At 37.4% G+C, this 25,020-nt stretch overlaps 1 protein-coding gene across 1 annotated transcript in view; it reads left to right on the plus strand.

The window, feature by feature from the left end:
* The window catches only part of RBM25 (RNA binding motif protein 25), a 53,914-nt gene that overhangs the window by 15,191 nt on the left and 13,703 nt on the right, over window positions 1-25,020 (plus strand). The window contains exons 4-14 of the mRNA XM_029237242.1: window positions 462-629; window positions 6,373-6,430; window positions 7,234-7,394; window positions 12,225-12,410; window positions 14,115-14,168; window positions 14,429-14,512; window positions 18,000-18,286; window positions 20,262-20,484; window positions 20,595-20,684; window positions 23,247-23,320; window positions 24,813-24,963. Of these exons, the coding sequence (XP_029093075.1) occupies window positions 462-629; window positions 6,373-6,430; window positions 7,234-7,394; window positions 12,225-12,410; window positions 14,115-14,168; window positions 14,429-14,512; window positions 18,000-18,286; window positions 20,262-20,484; window positions 20,595-20,684; window positions 23,247-23,320; window positions 24,813-24,963 (1,536 nt within the window). The remainder of the gene's footprint in view (window positions 1-461; window positions 630-6,372; window positions 6,431-7,233; window positions 7,395-12,224; window positions 12,411-14,114; window positions 14,169-14,428; window positions 14,513-17,999; window positions 18,287-20,261; window positions 20,485-20,594; window positions 20,685-23,246; window positions 23,321-24,812; window positions 24,964-25,020) is intronic.

Genomic DNA, 25,020 nt, shown 5'->3' on the forward strand with positions numbered 1-25,020 from the left:
GGTGGCTTCTCTTATTGCGGAGCATGGGCTCTAGGCCCGTGGACTTCGGTAGTTGTGGCATGTGAGCTCAGTAGTTGTGGCTCACGGGCTCTAAAGCGCAGGCTCAGTAGTTGTGCACAGGCTTAGTTGCTCTGTGGCACGTGGGATCTTCCCAGATCAGGGTTCGAACCCGTGTCCCACGCATTGGCAGGCAGATTCTTAACCACTGAGCCACCAGGGAAGCCCTCCAAGTTGTCTTGAAAAGAAAGGTAATCCAATAGTGGAACTTTACTTGTCATGAATAAGTTCATGTTAATGAAAAATGTGCTTTGGGAGTTTTAGATTAAGTATGTAGAACCTGTAATGGTGATGTGCTATATATTTAATACTTTAAAATTGATGTTTTTAGCCTAATGTTATTACATTAAGCATGATAGCAAATTTAATTGCAAGTTCCAATTTTATTGTCTTTCATCACTTAGGTCTTAGTACCGACTGTGTCCATGGTTGGAAAACATTTGGGAGCACGGAAGGATCATCCAGGCTTGAAGGCTAAAGAAAATGATGAAAACTGTGGTCCCACTACTACAGTTTTTGTTGGCAACATTTCTGAAAAAGCCTCAGACATGCTTATAAGACAGCTCCTTGCTGTAAGTTAAACTGTTTATTTTTCATTTAAAAATTTTTTTGTTATAAATTTCAGACTAAAGAAAAATTAGCAAGAGGGCTCTGAATAATTTCCTCGTTTATATTTTGAAAAGTTTCAGTCCTGCAGAAAAGTTAAATGAATTAAATAGTGAACACCCTTGTAACACATTTTGTCATATTTACACACACTCTCTTTGCGTGCGTGCACGCACACACACACACACCCCTCGATTTTTTTTTCTTCTGAGTAATTTCAGAGTAAGTTGTGACATTACATTTCACCTTTGAATACTTATATTTCCTAAGATCAAGGATATTCTCCTACATTTTCACAAAACCATTATCACACTTAGGAAATTTAAGGCTGATATAGTATTGTTAATTAAAATGCATATAGTTCATATTTAATTTTTCCAGTAATTTCCAGTCAGGGATATATATATATATATATTGCACTTATTTTTATTATTATTACTATTACTATTATTATTATTATTATTTTTTTGGCGGTACGCGGGCCTCTCACTGCTGTGGCCTCTCCCGTTGCGGAGCACAGGCTCCGGACGCGCAGGCTCAGCGGCCATGGCCCACGGGCCCAGCCACTCCGCGGCATGTGGGGTCCTCCTGGACCGGGGCACGAACCCGCGTCCCCTGCATCGGCAGGCGGACCCCCAACCACTGCGCCACCAGGGAGGCCCTTTATTATTATTATTTTTAAAAAATATTTATTTGGCTGCACTGGGTCTTAGTTGTGGCATGCGGGATCTTTTTCGTTGTGGCATGTGGGCTCTTAGTTGTGGCATGCAGGATCTAGTTCCCTGACCAGGGATCAAACCGGGCCCTCCTGCATTGGGAGTGCTCAGTCTTAACTACCAGACAACCAGGGAAGTCCCTATACATTGCAGTTAATTGTCATGTTTCTTTAGACATTTCCTTTATTGTAGAACAGTTCCCTGCCTCTTTTTGTTTGCTTGTTTTTGTCTTTCATGACATTGATGTTTTTGAAGCGCCTGGGTCTTTTGCAGAATGTCTCTCCCAATTTGAATTTGATTGATTGCTCATAGTTAGATTCAGAGTAAGCATTCTTTGTAAGAGTGGTTCATGGGTGGTGCATTGTTTTCAGGTGCAGCATAGCAAGAGACATACCACGTCTCTTGGTCCCATTTTTGGTGGTATTAAGTTTAGTTACTTGGTTAAGGTGGTCAGCTCTCTCCATTGTAATGGTACCTTTAGTCCCTTTTTCTCTAGTAAGTAACCTCTGGGTTAGTATTTGAGGACTATGTGAGTCCTTTTCTTTAGCCGCCTTTAAACAATAATTTTAGCATCTAATTGTGATTGATTGACTCCTTTTGCAGTTTTTATTCTGAGCATAGATAAGTTTTTTTGACTTGGTCATTGATTTTCCTTTTTCTCTTAGTTTTAAAAATTTATCCTGGTGCTACATGCACATTTTTTTTAAAGCACTTTTTTTTGGCTGCGTTGGGTCTTTGTTGCTGCTCGCGGGCTTTCTCCAGTTGCTGCGAGTAGGGCCTACTCTCCATCGCGGTGCACGGGCTTCTCTTGTTGTGGAGCATGGGCTCTAGGCACGCAGGCTCAGTAGTTGTGGTTCACAGGCTTAGTTACTTTGCAGCATGTGGGATCTTCCCGGAACAGGGATGGAAGCCGTGTCACCTGCATTGGCAGGTGGATTCTTAACCACTGCGCCACCAGCGAAGTCCCTACGTGCACGCTGTAAGTGAAAAAATACTGAATGATTTTTTAAAATAAATTAATATTCGGCTGCATTGGGTCTTCATTGCTGCGCGCGGGCTTTCTCTAGTTGCGGCGAGCGGGGGCTACTCTTTTGCCGCAGTACACGGGCTTCTCATTTCGGTGGCCTCTCTTGTTGAGGAGCACGAGCTCTAGGCATGCGGGCTTCAGTAGTTGTGGTGTGTGGACTCAGTAGTTGTGGCTCGTGGACTTAGTTGCTCCGCAGCACATGGGATCTTCCCGGACCAGGGCTTGAACCCATGTCCCTTGCATTAGCAGACAGATTCTTAACCACTGCGCCACCAGGGAAGTAAGTCCCTGAATGATTTTTTTAATGAAAAATAACACTGTCCATACTCCCTCCCTCCATAATCTCCACTGTGTTGAGAAGTTATTTTAAAATCTTTTCCTTCTTCATTTTATCAGTAACGTACATATTGCCAGTTCTGTTTTATAAATCATGTGATCCTTGCTTTAAAAAGTGTTTTAAAAAAGGCGTTTAGAAAATAAACACAAAACCTAGCTTAGTCAGATCTTAATATTTTGTGATACTAGCTTCAGATTTTTATCCCAAAGAAACAAAACGTGAAGGTTCTAATTCCCATTTCTTTCTTCCACAGAGGTAATAACCAGAGGTAATCCACTATCCTAAGTTTGGTGTTTATCATTCCTGTCCATATTTTTTACTTTAATTATATATTTATATAAATAAACATTTATAATTTGTAAGTTTTAGTTCTGTATTCCTCCACAATTTGCTTTTTTCACCCAGCCTATATGTAGTTTATTTATTTTTCACTGTTATATACCATTGCATTATAGAAATATGCCATAAATGGTCAAATTTTTTACTGATGGTCATATGGATTGTTTTCCTTTTTTTTGATATTATGTTTTGCTATATAATTAGTGGTAATAGTGCGTCTTCCTAGGTGAACATGAAAGAAATTCTGTCATGTATTCTCTTAGAAGTGGAATTTCTGAATCATGGGGCATGCTTATCTACAGTTTTTCAAGATGATGCCATTTTTTCCCCAAAGTAGAACATTGGGAGGACATTTTTTAAGACATCTTTATTGAGATATAATTTACATACCGTAAAGTTCACCCTTTTATAATATACAGTTCAGTGGCTTTTAGTATTTTCAGAAAGTTGTGCAAACATCACCACTGTCTAATTCCTGAACATTTTTACCACCCCAAATAGAAACCCTGTACCCATTAACAATGCTTCCCATTTTCTCCTCCCCTGAGCCTCTGGCAGCCACTATTGCACCTTCTGTCTATGGATTTGCCTATTCTGGGCATTTTATGTAAATGGAATTTTAGAATATGTGGCTTTTTGTGTGTTGTCTTCTTTCACTTAGCATAATGTTTTCAAGGTTCATCTGTAGTGTAGCTTGTTAGCAGTACTTTGTTCCTTTTTATGGCCAGAATATTCCATTTAATGGATGTACCACCTTTTGTTTATCCGTCCATCAGTTGATGGACAATTGGATTGTTTCCACTTCATTATTATGAATAATAATGCTGTGAATATTTGTGTACAAGTTTTTGTGTGGACATCTGTGTATGTTTTCAGTTTGAAACATCCCTTTTAAAAACTGTTGTTGATTTATATATGCAGCAGAGTGTTTTTTAAGCTATCTTTGGATTCCTGAATTTCTCTCTTCTATTTCTCTTTCACTTTTAAGGCTTTACTTAGATGTCTGGTGATCCTTGATTGTCCATATTTAAGAGTTAGGGATTAAAAGGCTTTTTGTGTGCGTAAGCTGAACTTGTAAAATGTTGGGCATCTTTGTAGGGTAATCTAAATGGCAGCCAGAGGTTTTAAATGTTAATCCGTGGGGTCTTTTCTTTGAGGCTGGTTGGTTTCTCTAGAAAATTTCCAGTTTTATGCCTAGTGAGTTTATGATTGGCTGCCTGTGTGAGGTTGCAGATGCAGGACTGAGTTCAAGCACTTCTTATACCTTTACTTTCTTCCCTTCTTACTCACTCTGTATCTCGTACAGATCTTTCAGATCTGGTGCTCCACATCCCAAGCTTGTTCTGTTCACTTTCTTCAGACTGTAACTCTTCAGGCTGTCTTCTGTGGGGGTGGGGATAGGGTAGTTGCTTGAAACCTCTGAGGCTTTGATTATTCCATATTTGTATTGTCAGGCAAGAACCTATTTTTATTCAGCTTCACACTTAAGCCCATTCTCCCCTGTACCTTCCCCCCCAGTCTGGATCCACTGGGTTTTGTAGAATCAGTTAGCTTAATTCTTATCGGTATCTGCTTCTGGAGACACTTGGTGTCATAGCTTTCTTTGCTCTACTGAATGAGTTATTATCCATCCATTTATCTTTTGTCTTTGCAAAATTTTATTGAATTCTGCTGCTGTTCCCTCATGCTATGTTTGACCTTAAGGACAATTTTCTTTTTCTTTGTTTTTTTGGGGGGGGGGCACTGCATTGGGTCTTCGTTGCTACGCGCTGGCTTTCTCTAGTTGTGGAGAGTGGGGGCTTACTGCAGTAGCTTCTCTTGTTGCGGAGCACGGGCTCTATGCTCTCAGCCTTCAATAGTTGCAGCACATGAGCTCAGTAGTTGCGACACACGGTCCCTAGAGCTCACGGGCTTCAGTAGTTGTGGCTCGCGGGCTCTAGAGCACAGGCTCAGTAGTTGTGGCGTCTGAGCTTAGTTGCTCTGCAGCATGTGGGATCTTCCCGGACCAGGAATCAAACCCATGTCCCCTGCATTGGCAGGTGGATTCTTTTTTTTTTTTTAATTTATTTTTATTTTTGGCTGCGTTGGGTCTTCATAGCTGCACGTGGGCTTTCTCTAGTTGCAGCGAGCAGGGGCTACTCTACATTGCGCTGACTTCTCATTGCAGTGGTTTCTCTTGTTGCGGAGCATGGGTTCTAGGCGGGCAGGCTTCAGTAGTTGTGGCTCGCGGGCTCTAGAGTGCAGGTTCAGTAGTGGCACATGGGCTTAGTTGCTCTGCCGATCTTCCAGGACCAGGGCTCAAACCCGTGTCCCCTGCATTGGCAGGCAGATTCTTAACCACTGTGCTGCTAGGGAAGTCCTGGGAAATTTTCTTTTATTTGTATATATATATATATATATATATGTAAATTATTTTATTTTATTTATTTATTTTTTGACCACGCTGCACAGTATGTGGGATCTTAGTTCTTCAACCAGGGATCAAACCCTCTCACCCTGCAGTGGAAGCGTGGAGTCTTAACCATTGGACTGCCAGGGAAGTCCCAGTTCTTTGACTATCATTTTAGTAATTTCTCTGAAGGGAAAGATATTTCCCTTCAGAGAAAACTCCACTTATTTCTCAGCTTTGAGAGGCAATCTTCAGTTATTATTTTCCACAAAACTTTTTTTAAACCTTCGTTTTTACTTTAATAATTAGAACTAATATTTAAGAACTTTAGAAGTAAACAAAGTGTAACAATATTCCACCCTTCAAACAACCTGCCCCATTAGCATTTTGGAGTATTTCTGATCACTTTATGGAAATTTTTTTTCTTTACATAGTTAAAAATTTTACTGTATATCTGCAATTTCATGGTTCAAGGTATTTTTGCATCCCATGTCAAGCATTTCCCTGTGTCATTAAAAATCTTTATAATATATACATGTGTTTTAAAACAGTCTTTATGAGCTCAATATTTACTGAAATTTATTATAGTTTAACTATTATAATATTTGGGCATTTTGGTTTTATATATATGTTTGTAGGATAAATATAACTGTAAAGTGTCTAATTTATTGAAAGGTAGGCACTTTTCTACAAATAAGAATCAGTAAGAATTTATATTTTCCTTTAAAATGATTTATTGTATGTTTCTTTCATATAGTAGGTTTCTGGGAATTGCAAAATTTAGTTGCTGACAAGATTTTTTTTTTTTTAACTTCTATTTTTTTCTAGCGGGAATATAGTTGTGCTCTTATTTGCATGATAAATTAGCTTAGGTGGTAAAGATCTTTGTTTTCTTTTACAGAAATGTGGCTTGGTTTTGAGCTGGAAGAGAGTACAAGGCGCGTCTGGAAAACTTCAAGGTAGGTAAATTTTTCCTTATTTATTGAGATCATCTTAACCTGTGTGCATAAGTACATTTGCATTTACTCTCATTGTCCTTAACCCTAGGAGTGTTTTACTAGCACTCTGTCTTCACTCTTTAATAGGATTAAAGGCATTTGGGAAGATGTTGGCTGAGAGTTGAGATGAGAAAGTAGAAAAGGATAACGTGAAGGAGGTAGGAGAGGGAAAAAAATTATTCAGACTAACTGGTTTCTTATAAGATTACTTTAAGAAGTCCTTTTTGTTTCAGAGCAGGAGTGTATGATCAAGATGGAACAATTAGGACTTAGGAAGAAAGTAGGAGAAGAGATGATGAGATAACCTCTTAGTCTTGAAAGCAAACTGTTCTTTTCATACTAGTTGGTAGAGACACCTGTTTTTTGGGGTTTTTTTTTTGTGGTACGCAGGCCTCTCACTGTTGTGGCCTCTCCTGTTGCGGAGCACAGGCTCCGGACGCGCAGGCTCAGCAGCCATGGCTCACGGGCCCAGCCGCTCCGGGGCACGAACCCGTGTCCCCTGCATCGGCAGGCGGACTCTCAACCACTGCGCCACCAGGGAAGCCCCATTTCCCCTGTTTTTGTTTTCTCTTTTTTCTTTTGGTTGTTTGAGGGTACTAAAAATGAAATCCGTATCAGAGGTAATTGCAGGAAAGGGAGGAGTGACAAAATAAATAATCCCTGTATTATAATGTTTGGCCTGTAATGATTTCAGTTTTTCATAAATATTTTTCATCTTTCATAATTGTATTGATATTTCACTAATTTTTTACATCCATTGCTAGCCTTTGGATTCTGTGAGTATAAGGAGCCTGAATCAACCCTCCGTGCTCTCAGGTTATTGCATGACCTGCAGATTGGAGAGAAGAAGCTACTTGTTAAAGTTGATGCAAAGACAAAGGCACAACTGGATGAATGGAAAGCAAAGAAGAAAGCTTCTAATGGGGTATGTTTTTTATAGCATTGTCTTCTCTAGGCCAGCTTTGCTCTTTCAGTGTAAATACTTCTCATTATAAAAAATCTAATACGGGGCTTCACAAGATCATCAAGAGGGTGTTTTTATAGTTTATAGTTACTTTAAGTCTTTTATCTACCCATAGTGGGTGGATGACTGTTGGTTTGCTTGTTCCAGGTTGGGATGAAGGTAGTAAGGGAGGCTGGACAAGGTTAACTTGCCAGAGAAAACACTGGTACAGACTATTCCAAACAGAGCTAATTCATTAAGGCAGCTTTTAAGTAAGTACAAAATATATTTCAACCTACAAAATTTTTATTAGTTGCCCTCTCGTTTAGAAGTACACAGGTTCTAAAATGAATGAAAATAAGTCTTATTGCTGTAATCTGGTGGTGGCTCTATCAAGTGAAGCTAAAGTAAAGGAAATTTTTGTATGTTGTGTTGTAATGTATACATTATTATTCCCTCTCAACGAAAGCAAAAAATAGCTAAAACCTGAGTGTATATTTCCTTGTTTTCCCTTCCTAGTTCCTTTTGACACGTCAAGCTGAACAGATCTAAAATAGATTGATTATTACCTTTCTGTCTCTACAAAAACAAAACAGCCTTTTTGCTCTCTTCAGGCTTTTCACTATCATTCAAAGTAGAAATAGGTTTCTTGGTTCCACCGCTCCCTCCTTTACAAAAACATTGTAAAAAAAATTCATAAAAATAGAGCCACCTATAAAGAAGACGTTAAGTATCACCCATAATTCTATCATCATTAGTAAGCACTGTAGACATTTTTGTTGCATATTCTTCCAGGCATTTTTCTCTGTATAGGTGAGTATAGTTTTAATTGGAATATGTGAGTTTATTTTTCTTTTATAAATGAAGGATTGAATTCTGAAGCATTATTTTGTAAACAGCTTTTTTTTCACTTAATCTTGTCTTTCTCTGGATTTTTAATAGTATTTTAACTGATTTATCTACATTGTTTTCTTCTCATCTGCCTGTTACAGTACTGCCCTATATTTCTAAAACATAAGTATAATTATGTCAGCCCCCTGCTCATGCATCCTAATGGTTTTGAATTTCTCACAGTGTAAAGCCCATATTCTCATCCAAGGCTTGCTCCAGTCTACCTTTCTAGCTTTCTCCGTCAATTCCCTTCATATGTCAGTCATGCATCCCTACAAACTCCTTTGTGCTTTGATGTCCTTGTTGCTCATCCAAGCTCCCTGTTGAAATTCTATCCATGTAGTTAAAATGTTGCTTGATTCATATAGCTGACATCAGTCCTAGATTCCTCTCAGGCAGAAGTAAATCCTCTCTTCTCATATAAAACAGGATTTTACTGCTGTTACATCAGTCTGCTTTGTAGTATGTATTGTTTGTATCGCTCTCTCACAGCTCCTTGTACCCTGTTTCATTCCCGTATCCCGCATTCTCTGATTATAAGATAGACAGGACAATAAATTCACAGACTATGTTTTTTCATCTTGTACCTCCACAGAACCTGGGTTAAGGTCTTGCTCATAACAAGAATGGGGAGAGCATTTATTATAACAGTTGCATTTACGTTGCTCACCTGGTAATCTTACTGTCTTTCCCTAGCTTCAAAAGGAAGTAACACAATTTACACTCCAGAGAAATTGTATTTTATCTCATATGAGCACTGTTGCCTGTCATACCAGTAAAACCTTAAAAAAGCCAACTGTCTGCAGCAAGACTTCTTAGATTTTCCTTGCTGTGATAACTGAATTCTTTTTTAAAATAAAGCATGCATTCAGTGTCTTCAAAGTTTTTTATATAATTCCCTGGATTCATTGTTTTACTGAGCTTGAAATTTAGCTTGTGAGGCGGTTTAAGTGGTGGCATTCGCAGGTGGTGTTCTCTGAGCATGAAGTGAATCTGTATAGTTATGTAATAAATAAGGACATGTATAATCATGTGACTTTGATTTATTTTGTAATCACCATTAATAAGAGGAATCACAATTGAAATCTGTTTATATTTTTCTTCAAGAATGGAATTGAAGCCACCTCCAGTAAAAACAGATCGGTTATTTCAGATAAAATTAAATTAAAAAAATTAACAGACATGACTTCTGGGTATGTTTGGCATGGCCCAGAGGTACTTAAAGTCATTAGACAAACATGGTATATTTTCTTGGAGTGTTGATCTTACTCAACAATACTGGTAAAATGAAAATGTTGAGCAATTCTGTCAGTTAAAATTTTTTTTCAAACAGCTTAAGCAAATATAAGTATATTGTGGAGTAGATTGCAGGTTTGTCATGATTTTTCAGGGTAAGATGTAAAAGTATACTTGTTCTTTCTCTTTTATTGTCAATTTATTGGAGAAATTTAGAAAATAGTGACTTAAAGTAGGTGACATGAGAATGAGACATTGAGAAACTTGTATGCTACCTATCCAGACATTTTCCTGATTCCCAGACAGAAGAAAAAATACTATTAGTTGTATAGTTCTCCAGTTGAAAAAGAACCACGAGTTTGGCTAGAAAGAGAGATTTTTCCTGACCCAGAATTTTAAGAGGAATTATATGCCTTGAGTAGTAGCTTGATTAAAAGCTTTTATTTGGATTTTGCAGAATTTGTAGAAGCAACTTTTATGACCTTTAGTAAAAGTGTTTCATTTGGGGTAGCCACGCTGATCTAGTCCTTGTCCTGTTGCTTTCTGGTTGTTCAGCAGTAGCGGTATAGGAGTAGAGATATTTGCTTGATCGTCACAGATAGTGCTTGTTAATCACACATTCAAGAATGAACTCTGCCAAGTGGTGGAAGTACAAATAATCTTTGGAAAGAGCTGCTTGCTTTACATTTTAATTGAGGACAGATCAGATGCTGCAGTTAGGAACATCTTCACATCTTTGCCTGGAAATTAGTCTGGTTGAATCTACATTTTCTCAAAAGAAAGAACTGCATTTGCTTAGTTCCCAAAGAAGTTCTTGTTTTGAACTCTAGAGGTCAGTGCCAAAGAGTGAGTCTAGTAGAGCTGCTTTCTAACTCTCCAGCTAACAGCTTTACTATGGAAGCTTTTAATTCCTCTGAAAAGAGCCAAATAGGTGGGCCATGTAAACATCTCAGATATTCAGTTGATTTCTTTGATCCTCTTGTACTTCCAAACCCTTCACTTTTTGCTGCTCAGTATTACTGAATGTGCTTCCTGTTTCTGAAGTGGAAGAAAAAACTGGAAATCGGGAAACTGTCTGTGGTTCAGGACCCAGAGGTAGAGTTTAAGTTGAAACTAAAAATAACTTTTCCTTCCATGGTATATATTGCTACTTTTGTTTTTCTTACATTAACAATTGGTTAAGAGATTTGGGCTCATAAGCTTTCCTTCTAAAAATGTACATTTTCTCTATAGATCAAGGGGCAGTAGTCATTTGTAAGGTGGTGTGAACTAGTTCATTCCAAATGCTTTACTTCTAATTTAGGTAAGACCAGCTATACTAATATTTAAGTTTTGGTTTAGGATGATGGTGGTAGGGAATTTAGGGGCTATGAGTATTTTTAGTTGAGTAAGCCTTTGGATTTATAACCCCACCTCAATCCTTATGCTTAAAAACAGCATGGAGATGTAGAGGGTTCATGGAAAGAAATTTAGAATGTAGGAAAAATGCTAAAGACACACTGGATGTTCCCTCATGAGGTATATTTTCATAATAAAGAATTTAGGTCTCAACAGCTGAGTATTTGGGTTGAAATAGCCATATGTATCTCAGAACCTACGGTTTCAGTGACAAGTTACTGGTGGTTTAATTCTTTCATTTAAAACCTTTGGAGAAGCAGAGTATCACTGAAGGGATTTTAGTGAAAGCTGCATAGACCTTATCGTGATATGTTATTGATTTAGAATAAGAAAGGAACAACATCACCACAATTTTAGTTTACAATATTCTTGGTAAATAATGTAAACAATTTAATTACAGTCCTTGGTTAAAGCATCTCTTCTTTATCCCAGATGCCAAGTAGAAAGTTGGTTACAAGAATATTAGATGAAGAGGCAGGTTTGAGAAAGTAAAGAGTGGTTAGTTTTATAATATCACATTTAATGCCTTAACGTGAAAGTTGTCTCTATCATAACCTTCTCTTACCCTGTATTGTTAAATGCTTAAGGGCAAGTTATTTTTTTAATTTTGAATTTTGTACCATCTAACATAGTATCTTGCATAGGGTAGGCTCTTAAGAGTTTGTTGAGCAAATTTAAGAAATAAATTTCTTAAATAAATAAACTAAGATCCCATACGCATGGCATATGGGATCTTAGTTCCCCGGTCAGGGATCAAACCCGCGCTCCCTACAGTGGAAGTGCAGAGTCTTAACCACTGGACCGCCAGGGAAGTCGCTGTTTTTGTTTATTTTAAATGGTGGCTACCATAGTGTACATAAAATTGTATTTTGCTTTTTTCATGTAATAAAGTTTTCAACTTTGAATGAGTTATTCAGTAAACATCATTAGTCTGTGCAGGTATTGAGCAAGACAGTCTGAAAAATTGTGAAAGCTTTGCAGATGTGTAGTACGCTAGCCCCGTGATTTCAGTCTTTCTGTAGCTGGTTAGGGGTCAGAATGTTAACTATCAAGGGTAGAAAGGAAAAGAAAATCGTAAAGTACAGTGTATCGAAGGAAAAAACAATAAAACAAATGAAGTGTAGTTTTGTGAAGTTAGGAATAAATCCAAATCTGCATTTAATAGGACTGCAGAGATGTTTGGGAGAAAACATGTTTGTTTTGTGTACTAACTCGTTTTAGAATGATTTTGATTTTCTTGTTTGATTTCCCCCTTCCCTCTCCTGAATCTGCCTTGTTTTTTTTAAGAATGCCAGGCCAGAAACTGTCACTAATGATGATGAAGAAGCCTTAGATGAAGAAACAAAGAGAAGAGATCAGATGATCAAAGGGGCCATTGAAGTTTTAATACGGGAATACTCCAGTGAGCTCAATGCCCCCTCGCAAGAATCTGACTCTCACCCCAGGAAGAAGAAGAAGGAAAAGAAGGAGGACGTATGTGTTACTGATTTCTGACAACAGAGTCATTCCTACAGTTTACATTTTGTACTGTCACTCTTGTGCTTTCATTATTTCCAACTTCTGAGGGGAAAGTAGAATGACTAGCGTTTATAACAATATACGGTTAAGGCTAATTTGACCATGTTTTACCAACTAACTTCCTAATTTTTTTTTACCACAATGTTCCTGTTTCGCATGTTTGAAATGCAGTGACATGGAAGCTTGTGCATATTTGTGGATTCATTAAGTAAGGGGGGAAAAAAACCCCCAGACTTGAGTGATGAATAGGAACTGATATTAAGGGACAAAGTAAGATTTTTTTTCCCCTTTTGTCACAAAGGGGTTGGCCTTGTTTTGCCTTACTCCCTTATTATTTTTCTTCTGTCTCTGCTCCAAGCGGGATACCAGGTCTCATTCAGTGAGGATTTTGACCCATTTTCAAATTTTTAGCCACCTTTCCTTATAAGCCACATCTCATTTCCTTCCATGGACTGTAGTGCTATTGGCCTTATAACTGGAGTACTATGAAAGAACATCATGAGATGAAACACTCCTCCCCAGTGTATTATATCATCACCTACTTTTGTCATCCTAAGCTAATTGAACAATAGGGAGTCCAGGTTGAGAGAAAATGTTTGGTTTTCTTATATTCATTTAATTTGAATATACTTAGAGAAATTATAGGGAGTATTCTTTAAAAATATTGGAAGTGTATTATATGAATGGATTGTATATGCCCTGGAAAAGTAGTACTATGAAACATATATTGTGATTTAATATCAAGGGGTAGTTATAGTTCATACTATTTTGCATTTTATTGCCTTATTAGTCCATCTTCAGTTTTCTTCGTGGCCAGATACATCAGATACATTTTTTTTTATATATAAATTTATTTATTACTTATTTTTGGCTGCATTGGGTCTTTGTTGTTGCGTGTGGCTTTCTCTAGTTGCGTCAAGTGGGGGCTACTCTTCGTTGTGCAGCTCGGGCTCTAGGTGCACGGGCTTCAGTACTTGTGGCTCGTGGGCTCTAGAGCGCAGGCTCAGTAGTTGTGGTGCACGGGCTTAGTTGCTCCATGGCATGTGGGATTTTCCCGGACCAGGGCTCGAACCCGTGTCCCCTGCATTGGCAGGCGGATTCCCAACCACTGCGCCACCAGGGAAGCCCCAGATAAATTTTATTACTTGGCTTGTTCTTCCTCATGGGGCCATAAGAACCTGTCTAGTGAACTGCCAATCACTGGGAATGGTAATTGGTAAGAGTCAGTCAGGTATAGGGTAATTAAGACCTGTAGGGTTTGTTCTTCCTCTTCCCCCATTAATGACAAAGGAGAAAATAATTTGACATATTTGTTTGATACGGGTTGGGAGGAGAGAATCCAAGAAATTCTGCTCTATGGCAGGAATTATGGGTAAATTTTGTTGTTATGATTGTTTCCTCTGTCTTGGAAGGAATCAAGGAAGAAGCACTGCTAGTGCGAGACCCTCCTTATTCCACTGGTTGGGGGTGTTGGAGGGAGAGGAAGTGGTGGGTCATGGGAGGGGTTATAGAGTGAGTGAAATCTTTTTTATTATCAAGTAATTTGAAATCAAGAAAATGTTACAGAAATCTTGCTTACAGTATAAACATAGAAAATTGTTTTTCAGAGTAATATGAACGCTTATTTGTTTGTTTTAATCTTTGTGGATTTTTCCGCAGATTTTTCGCAGATTTCCAGTGGCCCCACTGATCCCTTATCCACTCATCACTAAGGTTAGTTTACATTATAGACTTTGGCAATAACTTACGTTTACTGCTAATTGCCAGATTTGTGATTCTTGTCTCTCTAACTCTTTACTATTTAACTTAGATTGTTGGATTTGTTACTACATAAGTTTTTTATTTACTCCTGTCTTTTGTAAAACCTGTACAGAAAAAAAACCTGTACAGAACATCTAACCTTTAATTTCTGTCTGTTTGTATCAGTGTAGATTGATCATTATGCATTCCCACCTGTCTCCCTTGTCTTTTAGGAGGATATAAATGCTATAGAAATGGAAGAAGACAAAAGAGACCTGATATCCCGAGAGATCAGCAAATTCAGAGACACACACAAGGTAGTATTCTTGTTTTTTCACTTGATACCAATCTAGACTTTTTACAGAATCCAAAGCAAACAGACAAAAAAAGAAAAATCAACCTTACAGTAGAATATAATTTTAAATGCTTTTTATATAGGTTTAATTGATATTTAGATAGAAACAAAGAAACAGAAGACCATTACCATATTAGTGTTGTCCTTGGCATATTGTACGTAGCTTTTTCAGTTACTGACTACTCTGCAGTCATCTCACTTTAATATGAATAAAAGCTAGTTTTATTTTTAGATTTCAACATAAACATCAAGGTCAGATTTAAACTAGATTCAAGGGGGCAGCAGAATAACATACACTGTAGTGTATTTCTGGGGGCAGTTATTTAACTTAATCTTAGGAAAACCTTTTCTTTAGAGCTGAGATTAAAATTTAAGATTATATTTGTATAGATTTGAGAGGGGGAGATTTTAAAAAGTAGGTCAGTGGTTACCAGACTTACCAAATTTTAGATGCATGGAAGAACTGTAAATTCCCATAAAGCTAATCTATTCATTGACCCCCACCATTATGATAGAGATCATATGGTGACTAATGCAAGATGAAACTCTCAGCTTGGAAAGTAACAAGGAATAGGATGTAAGTATGAGCTTCTGTTTTTTATTATATTTATGGATGCCCCCTCAGAAAAATATGCAAAGGGGTAACTGGCTTGGAAATGGGTATTTGTTCATAGTAAATCCCACTCACGAGTTTTGCCTATTGAAAGCTTCTCTCAATGACAGTGCATCTGTGAATGTTCCCTGGTGTTGAAGGTGATGCTTATGGACGGTGAAATGCAAACACTGCGTGAAATGTATTTTGATGTTAGAGATAATAAGATGTTACTGGTTCTTTCCTAAGATTGAGTGACCTTTAACTCAGTGAGATGTTAAGTGTTCATTTTTTCTTTTATTTAATCTTACTTTTTCTTATAGCTTTCGAAATCCCATGTTGACAATTAATGCCATCGAATCGATGCTGCTGAACACATTATTATCATGATGCCGAGCCCTAGCTCACATACACAGGGCCTTTTCAGGAATTAAGTATGTCTAAAAGCACAACTGTAGTTCTCCCAGATTAATTTTGAGAGTTAAAAAGTTAGTCCATGGGAAGTCATTTTAGAGGAATGCTTTTGGTTAGGTTCAGTACTCAAAATTTTCTGAGCAAGCTTGAAAATGGTATACAGTGTGTGTGTGGTTTACCCCCTTTTATTTGTTAAATCCTGTCATGTCATTGGTAAAGTATAAGGAAATCATGTTTTAAAAAATTAATTCAAAAGGTAATTGCTTCAGAGTTTGAGAAGCTGTCAGGCCTTTGACTGCCTTACACGTATTTCACTGTGGGGAGAATGTTTTGAATTTCCAAAATGTGTTTTAAAAATAAAAATCAAAGTGAAAAAGAAAAACAGTTTTTTTTATCGGGTGGTATGGTTAAAGGGGATATTTGAAACTTCGGTAACAAAAATTGAGCTCAGTGAACCTTTGCATGTTTTGGAATGAGTTTATTAAATAACCACAGACTGTCAGGGTATCAGCGTGGCAGGGGGCGTCCATTTACAGCACGGACGAGTCTGAAGAGAGAATAAGGTAAGATTTATGATTTTTTTTTTCTGTCCTTTCCTCTTCATTATTTCACTACTTTCTTATGTCTTTTTAGACCACCTCATTCCCTCTTTCTCCAGTCTTTGTCTTAAAAAATATATACGTGTGTGTGTGTGTGTATCTATTTACTGCATACATAATCTAATATAATCTTTTAGAATTGCATTTAATATGGACAAGATTCACTCACTTTTTCATTTACTTAGAACAAAACTTGTGAAATGAGTTCTGAAACAAATCATTTACATAAGTGGAACTATACATTTAAGAAATAAGTAGTGTAGTGAATAGGCAAGCATAAAACAATTGAGGGACTCTACAAAAGAAATTATTATTGGAACAGCTAAAATAATCTGTAAGTATTTATTATCTCAGAAATAAACAAATTTCTTTATAAGTGTATGACACTGAGGTAAGTTTTATGTAGTCTAGCCTCATTTTACAATACACATTTTTTTATTCCATTATAGTACTGTTTCAAAAATTAGAATTTACCCCTTTAAATAGTTTTCAGTTTCTGTCCTCTTTTTGCCATTTCTTTTCTCTTCCCTTTGTAATTTCAATGTATTCAGTATTGGCTTGGCCTGCGTTCCATTTTGATATAAGACTGGCACCACAGCTGGATATATTGATTTCTCATGCATTAGCTTTTCTTTCGTAATCTTCTATCAGTTCTCTGATCCATGAGCAAGAGAAAGAGAGTATAACAGGTAAGATTGCTTTTTAAAGTTGTTTTAAATGCTTTACATGACTGAGAAAAGAAAAAAATGCACATTTTATTGTTGTCATTTAAATTTCATTTCGGTGACACTAAACATGGAACCAAAGGAAAAATGTTTTGTTTTTGTTTTGTTTTTCCTGTTCGGGGTATTTTTTTTTCTGAGTTTGTGTAGAAACCGTGTGGTGCACTGGTAATCTTGTCAGGGTACAAACTTGGTCTGAATGTTATTTGGTTTATTTGTGAACCATGTACTTGCTCTTCCTCCCAGAAGCATAGCTTGTAGGCAAGGTTAATCCAGTGTTGGCGATCCATGTCCTAGCACAGCATCTGTAAGTTAATACGCAATCGTTCCTTCCAAGGATGGATTTATCACTGTTAATGTATTTTCATTGTCTTATAGGCATAATGGGCATAAATATGTTGCTTTTAACATTAAGCCAAAAATTAATTAAATAAAAATATTATGATTATGCACATTTTTTGCTTGAAGCGAGTGATTTTCAAACTTTTTGTATTTGGTGGGCTGTCCATCTTGTAATGGTGGGAGTAAATGTTTCCATAGGTGATAGGGCAGATATTGGCTGAATTCAGCTTGTCTTTTGGAGGGTGGGCAAACCAGAGGGCAGAAGATTATTTAGTTGCATTCCAGTGACCTGACTCTCTTCCCCCACCTCCCCTTTAAAACACTCAACTAATAATCGTTAGGTAATGGGAAGTCTGGGGTTATAGTAGCAGCAGTAGTCCCACTGATTTAAAGAAATTCATAATGGGAAGAATTACATTGTAGCCAAGTGATTGTATTTCTAGAAATTATTATGAACCATCACACTCCTCATGGTCATTTTAGTTACTACATAATCATTGAGTGGTCAGCCACACTTGACACAATCTCCCAGCATCCAAGATTGGAGATTCCTGGTCTGTTTAGAGTGTATGGTTTTGCACGAAATCTATCTAGGCTTGTGATTGCTTCAGTTTTATTTGTTAAGTAAAACCACAAGTATTTAATATTAAAGTACCAGTGGTTTGGGTTTGTTTTTTTTTTTTTTTTTTTTGTCGTTCCCAATATTGGGCTTTGCGCCGGGAAAAGTCTGAATACTGGAGCTATAGAGTTAACTCTAAAAGTACTTTTATTGGTTTCTAGAAACTGGAAGAAGAGAAAGGCAAAAAGGAAAAAGAAAGACAGGAAATTGAGAAAGAACGGAGAGAAAGAGAGAGGGAGCGTGAAAGGGAACGAGAAAGGCGAGAACGGGAACGAGAAAGGGAAAGAGAACGTGAACGAGAAAAGGAGAAGGAACGGGAGCGGGAACGAGAACGGGATAGGGATCGTGACCGGACAAAAGAGAGAGATCGAGATCGGGATCGAGAGAGAGATCGGGACCGTGATCGAGAAAGGAGTTCAGATCGGAATAAGGATCGCAGTCGATCAAGGTAAGGCTTTATGGAAGTTACTGTGTGCTTGATAGCTTTAATAGAACTGCAGGTTAGTACTCTTCTTGGGCCATTTGCATGGATGTAGTGATAGAACTTCCTGAGACACGAAGCATACCTGGCTTGCTGTCTCACACACATGTAAAATATTGATTAAGGGCTTCCCTGGTGGTGCAGTGTATAAGAATCTGCCTCCCAGCGCAGGGGACACAGGTTCAATCCCTGGTCCGGGAAGATCCCACATGCCGCGGAGCAACTAAGCCCGTGCACCACAACTACTGAGCCTGCACTCTAGAGCCCGTGAGCCACAACTACTGAAGCCTGCGTGCCTAGAGCCCGTGCTCCGCAATAAGAGAAGCCACCGCAATGAGAAGCCTGCACACCGCAATGAAGAGTAGCCCCCACTCACCGCAACTAGAGAAAGCCTGCACACAGCAACGAAGACCCAACACAGCCAAAAGTAAATAAACTAAAAAAAAAGAAAAATATATTGGTTAAATTAACAATTTTCAACTTCAGTGTTAGTTTCAGTCTGAAGCCAGTTTTTATACAGATCCAGCACACACCAGTCGTCCACCCAGTGTTTTGGATAGACATGATTCCTTGTTCTCTCACTTGGTCAGTGGGCATTTTCTCTAGTCACTGTTTGATTGAGGTCCCCTGTAGTGGGAAATCGGCTCTAGTACCGCTGCTTTTAGCTCCTGGTGTCTGTTTGGTCCTATAGCCTACTGCATGGCCACAACTTAACCTCCCAGGCTCTAAGTTTACTGTTTCTTTATGGCTTCTAGTAATTTATTTCACTTTGGTTTGGTTTGGTTTTATGTAAATTTTTTTCATAATTATACTGAATTCATATGACATATCTCAAATTCTTTAGGAATGAGGTAGAGCAAAAGTGAACAAAGGAAGTGGAGAAGGGCGTGAGTAGAAGGAAGCCAGTAGACGGAGGGAAGAGAGGAAATCCCACCTTTTTTTTTTCCCAAGCTAGTTTTCAAATATACATTACTGGGTTGAGATATTATTCTACCTGATTATAGCTGAAGGGAGGTCCACCGGTTGCTGGAACTGGAATTCAGGACTCTTATTATCTTTAGTGGGCATTAAAATCCTTCCCTTCCTTCTTCCACTGGAATAACCATTATTCTCTTGAATAACCACTATTGAGAATTTGACATGTATTAAAATGAGTGGTTTTATACTTTTACTACAGTGTACTGTTTCATATCATATATATACATAAATTTGTATAATTATATCCATGGTATCACATATCTGCAGTTTGGTTTTATCACTCTGAATTAAATACTTGAGAACTTTTTATTGCTGATAGATGTACAGTTGACCCTTGAACAATGCTGGGGTTAGGGGTGCCGACCCTCTGTGCAGGCAAAAATTCGAGTATAACTTATAGTTGGCCCTCTGTATACACGGTTTTCCATATCTGCGGTTCTTCGTCCATGGATTCAACCAATTGTGGATTCGACCTACCTCGGATTGTGTAGTACTGTAGTATTTACTATTGAGAAAACTCTGTGTATAAGTGGACCTGCACAATGCAAACTCATGTTGTTCAAGAGTCAGCTGTAGTTCTAGTTTACCCATGCAACATGCCAGAATGCTCTTTGCTTCTCACCTTTGCCAATATCTGTATTCCTTGATCACTAGTGAAGTAGACTATCTTGTAACATGTTCGTTGGCCCTTAGTATTTCTCATATCTAGGTTTTTTTGTTTGTTTTCTGAGATGCTGATAAGCATTAACATTGAGTTTAGAAAGCAGTTCAGAATTTGGGGCCAGGATTATATTCTACGTCTTTCTGACTTGTAAAGAGGAGTTTACAATTCTGCAGGAACCAAATGCTAAATTCTGGCTAGTGAGTTTATATATTATTTCATAATATATGTTGTCCGACTTTCTCTTGGGTTTAAACGAAAACACAAAGACTGACCGATTTTTTAAATCTTTTGTTTATGTAGAGAAAAGAGCAGAGATCGTGAAAGGGAACGGGAGAGGGAAAGAGAGAGAGAGAGAGAACGGGAACGAGAAAGAGAACGAGAGCGAGAGAGAGAGCGAGAAAGGGAACGGGAGCGCGAGAGAGAAAAAGACAAGAAGCGGGACCGAGAAGAGGATGAGGAAGATGCATATGAACGAAGAAAACTTGAAAGAAAGCTCCGAGAGAAAGAGGCTGCTTATCAAGAGGTAAATTGAGGGAAAGCTTTTATTCTTAAATCTTGGTACTTAGTAGGTTAGTCAAAAATTTTAGAACCCTTTGTATACATTTTTAAGCTTTGACAATTTTTTTTTTTTAGCGCCTTAAGAATTGGGAAATCAGAGAACGAAAGAAAACCCGGGAGTATGAGAAAGAGGCTGAAAGAGAAGAAGAAAGAAGAAGAGAAATGGTAATTTTCTTGGTTAAAAATAAGTGATTTTTCAGATAAAAATCAGATCAAATCTTTATTGTTAAGTAGAAGTGACTTTATAGTTAAAAAGTATGAGCTCCCAGTATAGATAATTTTTATATATTTCAAGTAGCTTTGGGACAATTTCAGTACACCAAAATGTTTTTCCCTCCTATTTTTCACATTTTTGCTCCCTATAAACTAAATTACCATTTGGCATACTGTCAAAGTAAATCTGTCATAGTATAAAATGAGAATTTATAGACCTTTCTTTGATTAAGAATCTGCAGTATTTTTTAATTTCAAGAGGCTTTGATACTCTGTATTAGTGTAGTACATTTGGATGAAGGAAATAGTCTCATGAGAAGACCTGTTTTTAGAAATCAAAATTATTGACTTCAGTATATAGCGCTTATAAATTATTGTTTTTCCTTATGTTACTACATTATCCTTCCTTTTAACTACATGATAATCATAAAAATGAATGTTTTTTTTTTCATTTATACTGTTTGATAGACTGTAACAGTGAAAGCAATTGGCCAAGGTTGTTACTGAAGTAAAATGACAAAAAGATAATTTATTTTATCATAGTACTTGCTTCAGTATTATGTTCCATATGTTCTATCATTGCCAGAAGTTCATGAAGGTTTCTTTATCTCCAGTTTGGAGATTATTCTTCCAAAAACATTACTGAAGTTAGGAATCTTCTTCAAATAGCTTTTGAACATGAGACATAGAGGAAATTTTTGTAAGTAACTAAAAGAGTGCATGCAGCAACTAGATAGATAGTATAGTTTTCCGGATGGTAGGTCTTCTAAGGTCCTACAGTTATTTAAAATAATTTGATTTCCCTGGATTGTAGCTCCCATTCTAGAATTTCTTCTTAAACCGTAGGTTAGAAAATAGAGAATAATATAGTAAGAGACATAAAATTATTTGAAGAAGTGATTCCGCTTCCTGCAAGCAAATCTGAAACCTGTTTTTCTAGAGAAAAATTTCCTATTAGTTATCTTTTGCTTGGGAGCTTAAAAAAATACCCAGTTAGAAAAGCAGTTACTTGCTCATTAAAAAATGTTCAAGTAGCAGAAGTGTATAGTGTAAAAAGTCACCTCATGAAAGGTGACTTATGTTAATACTTTAGTATGTACATTATGGGCCTTCCTGTGTGTGTGTGTGTGTGTGTGTGTGTGTGTGTGTGTGTGTGTATTATTTGGCTGCATTGGTTTTCGTTGCTGCATGCGGGCTTTCTCTAGTTTGTCGAGCGGGGACTACTCTTCGCTGTGGTGCGCGGGCTTCTCATTGGGGTGGCTTCTCTTGTTGCAGAGTACGGGCTCTAGGCACATGGGCTTCAGTAGTTGCGGCACGTGGACTCGGTAGTTGCGGCTCATGGGCTCTAGAGCGCAGGCTCAGTAATTGTGGCGCACGGGCTTAGTTGCTCCGTGGCATGTGGGATCTTCCCAGACCAGGGTTCGAACCTGTGTGCCCTGTATTGGCAGGCAGGTTCTTCTTAACCACTGCCCCACCAGGGAAGTCCCCTGTGTTTTATTTAGATATTTGTAAATATTGTCATCGCTACCTGACAATCTACTTGAATGCATTTGACAGATTTTGTGCTAGGTACTGGGTGTACAAGAATAACTAATGCTTCAAACTCTTAAACAATTGAGTAGTATTGTCAGAGAGATGAACTGGTTGCTGTATTGTGTGTGTGAGTGTTTAAGGTATGATAATGGTGTGTTCACAGTATTTTGGGAGTGGAGTACAGAGAAAGTGATTAATTTTGTCTGGGGGAAGGAGTTGGTCATGGATAGATGGTTATATTGGGGAAGTCTTTAGAAAGGTGTAACATTTGAACTGGATGAAATGTGTTAATATTTTACTGTAGTCAGAAACCTACATCTGCTTTATATATAATATTGTTGGTATAGTAGATAGAGATGTAGATTATAAATACTCATTTTAAAGTATTTATGTCTGTATATTAGATATAATATAATTAGATATAATTTCTGTGAAATATAATAGTTGTTGTATTTAAAATTCCAAAAATAGGAGTAAGAGATTCATGTACTTTCATGGTTTGTGTACTCAAAGTTAGGCAGGCATTACCTTTCGATTGATGCATAAACGTGATTTAAATTTTTAATCCTGCAGTTCATAAAAACTACTTGTACCATAATCTACCTATAAACGAAACGTAAAATATTTTTGTCCGGTTAACAGATTCAATAAGATAACTTTCAGTTTTCTTTCTTGGTGTGCTTAGGTTTCATTAGAAAAAAATTACTGTACTTTGAAGTGTATCTTCATAGAGATAATTTATTGTAGCATACCATCAGTATATGTGGCTTTCATTTCATGGATAAGCCCTAAATCTGACTTGATTTTAAGAGTAAAAGATTTTAAAAATCTAATGTTACTTACATTTAATATATAAGTTTATGAGAATGAAAAAGTTCAAGTGGTATGGATAAGAAAAATCTATTCCCAAGAAAGGGCGAGGGGGTAATCTAAATTAATTTTATGTTAATTTTGCACACTTTGTCCTTCATTTCCTCAAAGGCAAAAGAAGCTAAACGACTAAAAGAATTCTTAGAAGATTATGATGATGATAGAGATGATCCCAAATATTACAGGTAAAGAAGCCTTGCTTTATGAACTCATACTGTCAGCTTTTTATTAGCTGTATTTTCTCTTGTCTACAAGAGAGTGCAAGTTCACTCAGTGGAATAAGAAAGAAATCTTTGAATTCATCTTGTAATTATTCCCATAGTTGATAATGCTGTTTTCCAGGGGTCCGGGCCTGTTATAAAAGAATTGACAATTCTATGCACCTTCTTTGGAGGAAGGTTCATAATAGTATTGTGACAAATTAACTTTTCTTCCTGTGTTTTATTATTTATTTATTTATTAAAATGTGTGTTTGTTTATTTATTTTGACTGCACTGGGTCCTAGTTGTGGCATGCAGAATCTTTAGTTGCGGCATGCAGGCTCTTAGTTGATGCATGCATGTGGGATCTAGTTCCCCAACCAGGGATTGAACCCTGGCCCCCTGCATTGGGAGTGCGGAGTCTTACCCTCTGGACCACCAGGAAAGTCCCTCATGTGTTTTAAAGAACTTCAGTTTTTATAGCAAATTATAACTTGCCTTTATGACTATCTAAGGTGGCCTAGAAATTTTTGTCTTCAAGGATTTCTAGAGTGCTACATAGTAATCTGAACACCCTCCCGCCCTCCTTCACCCAATTGCTATACTATTATGAAGTGAGAGTTGTGGAGCCTGCATTTCCTGATATCTGTTCCCGTGGCATTTCTAAACTGTTCTCATTCTTCTAACATTTATGGCACTTTGGTAAAATTGTTGGCTTTGTTCTGCTCCCTCCACTCCAAACTATAATTTCCCTAAGGTTATGAAGAATATTTTGATTTTTTTCTCATGTGCCTGGCATGATACAGTCATGTAGTGAAGGCATTTAATATATATAATTTAATACACTGTAGCTGAAATAATCAAAACATTGGATTAACACTTTAAATTGAATGAATGCCAAGGATTTGACTTTGTAGAAAATGCAAAGTAAAATTATTGAATCATAGATTAGCAGTACATTATTTCAACATTCTGAGATATAATAAAGTGCTAAATAGAACCTCTGCTTTCTCTTGATTATGCCCTGCTTCTTCTGTTAATTTTTTTTTTTCCCACAAGGAAAGGAGTTGATTTAAATTGAAGGTACAAAACTAATATTTGGGATATTAATACTCCTTGTATTAATTTTTCACAACTTGGCCTCCAAGACAACACAGATTACCTGTTAGTTTCCCTGTGGAATAGGTATAAAATGAGAGCATTCTTCCCTCTGAAAGCTACTTTTTTACTTGTAGATACTCTTTTAGAATGACTTAAGAATGAGGCATGGTGATAACGTGACAAGACAGTGCTGACTTAGTAAACATTAACATGCAGAGAGCACACTGTCTTGGGTGTTCTACAGATATAGAGCATTAAGACAGTCTTCAGTCTCTTAGCATGCAGCTGTTAGTATGGAAAGAACTTGCTTTTGGAGACATTATGTGTAGTAGTTTAGACCTGAGTATTAAATAAGGCCTGTTATTTACTTTTGCAGAGGAAGCGCTCTTCAGAAAAGGTTGCGTGATAGGGAAAAGGAAATGGAAGCAGATGAACGGGATAGGAAGAGAGAGAAGGAAGAGCTAGAGGAAATCAGGCAGCGCCTTTTGGCAGAAGGGCACCCGGATCCAGATGCAGAGCTCCAGAGGGTAAGATACTATGATATCCATAACAATATTCTTTTAAGGCTGTTATGTCATCTTAAG

This window comes from Monodon monoceros, unplaced genomic scaffold (genome assembly GCF_005190385.1).
Source record: "Monodon monoceros isolate NGI ecotype Baffin Bay Population unplaced genomic scaffold, NGI_Narwhal_1 Super_Scaffold_21, whole genome shotgun sequence".
Taxonomy (NCBI): domain Eukaryota; kingdom Metazoa; phylum Chordata; class Mammalia; order Artiodactyla; family Monodontidae; genus Monodon; species Monodon monoceros.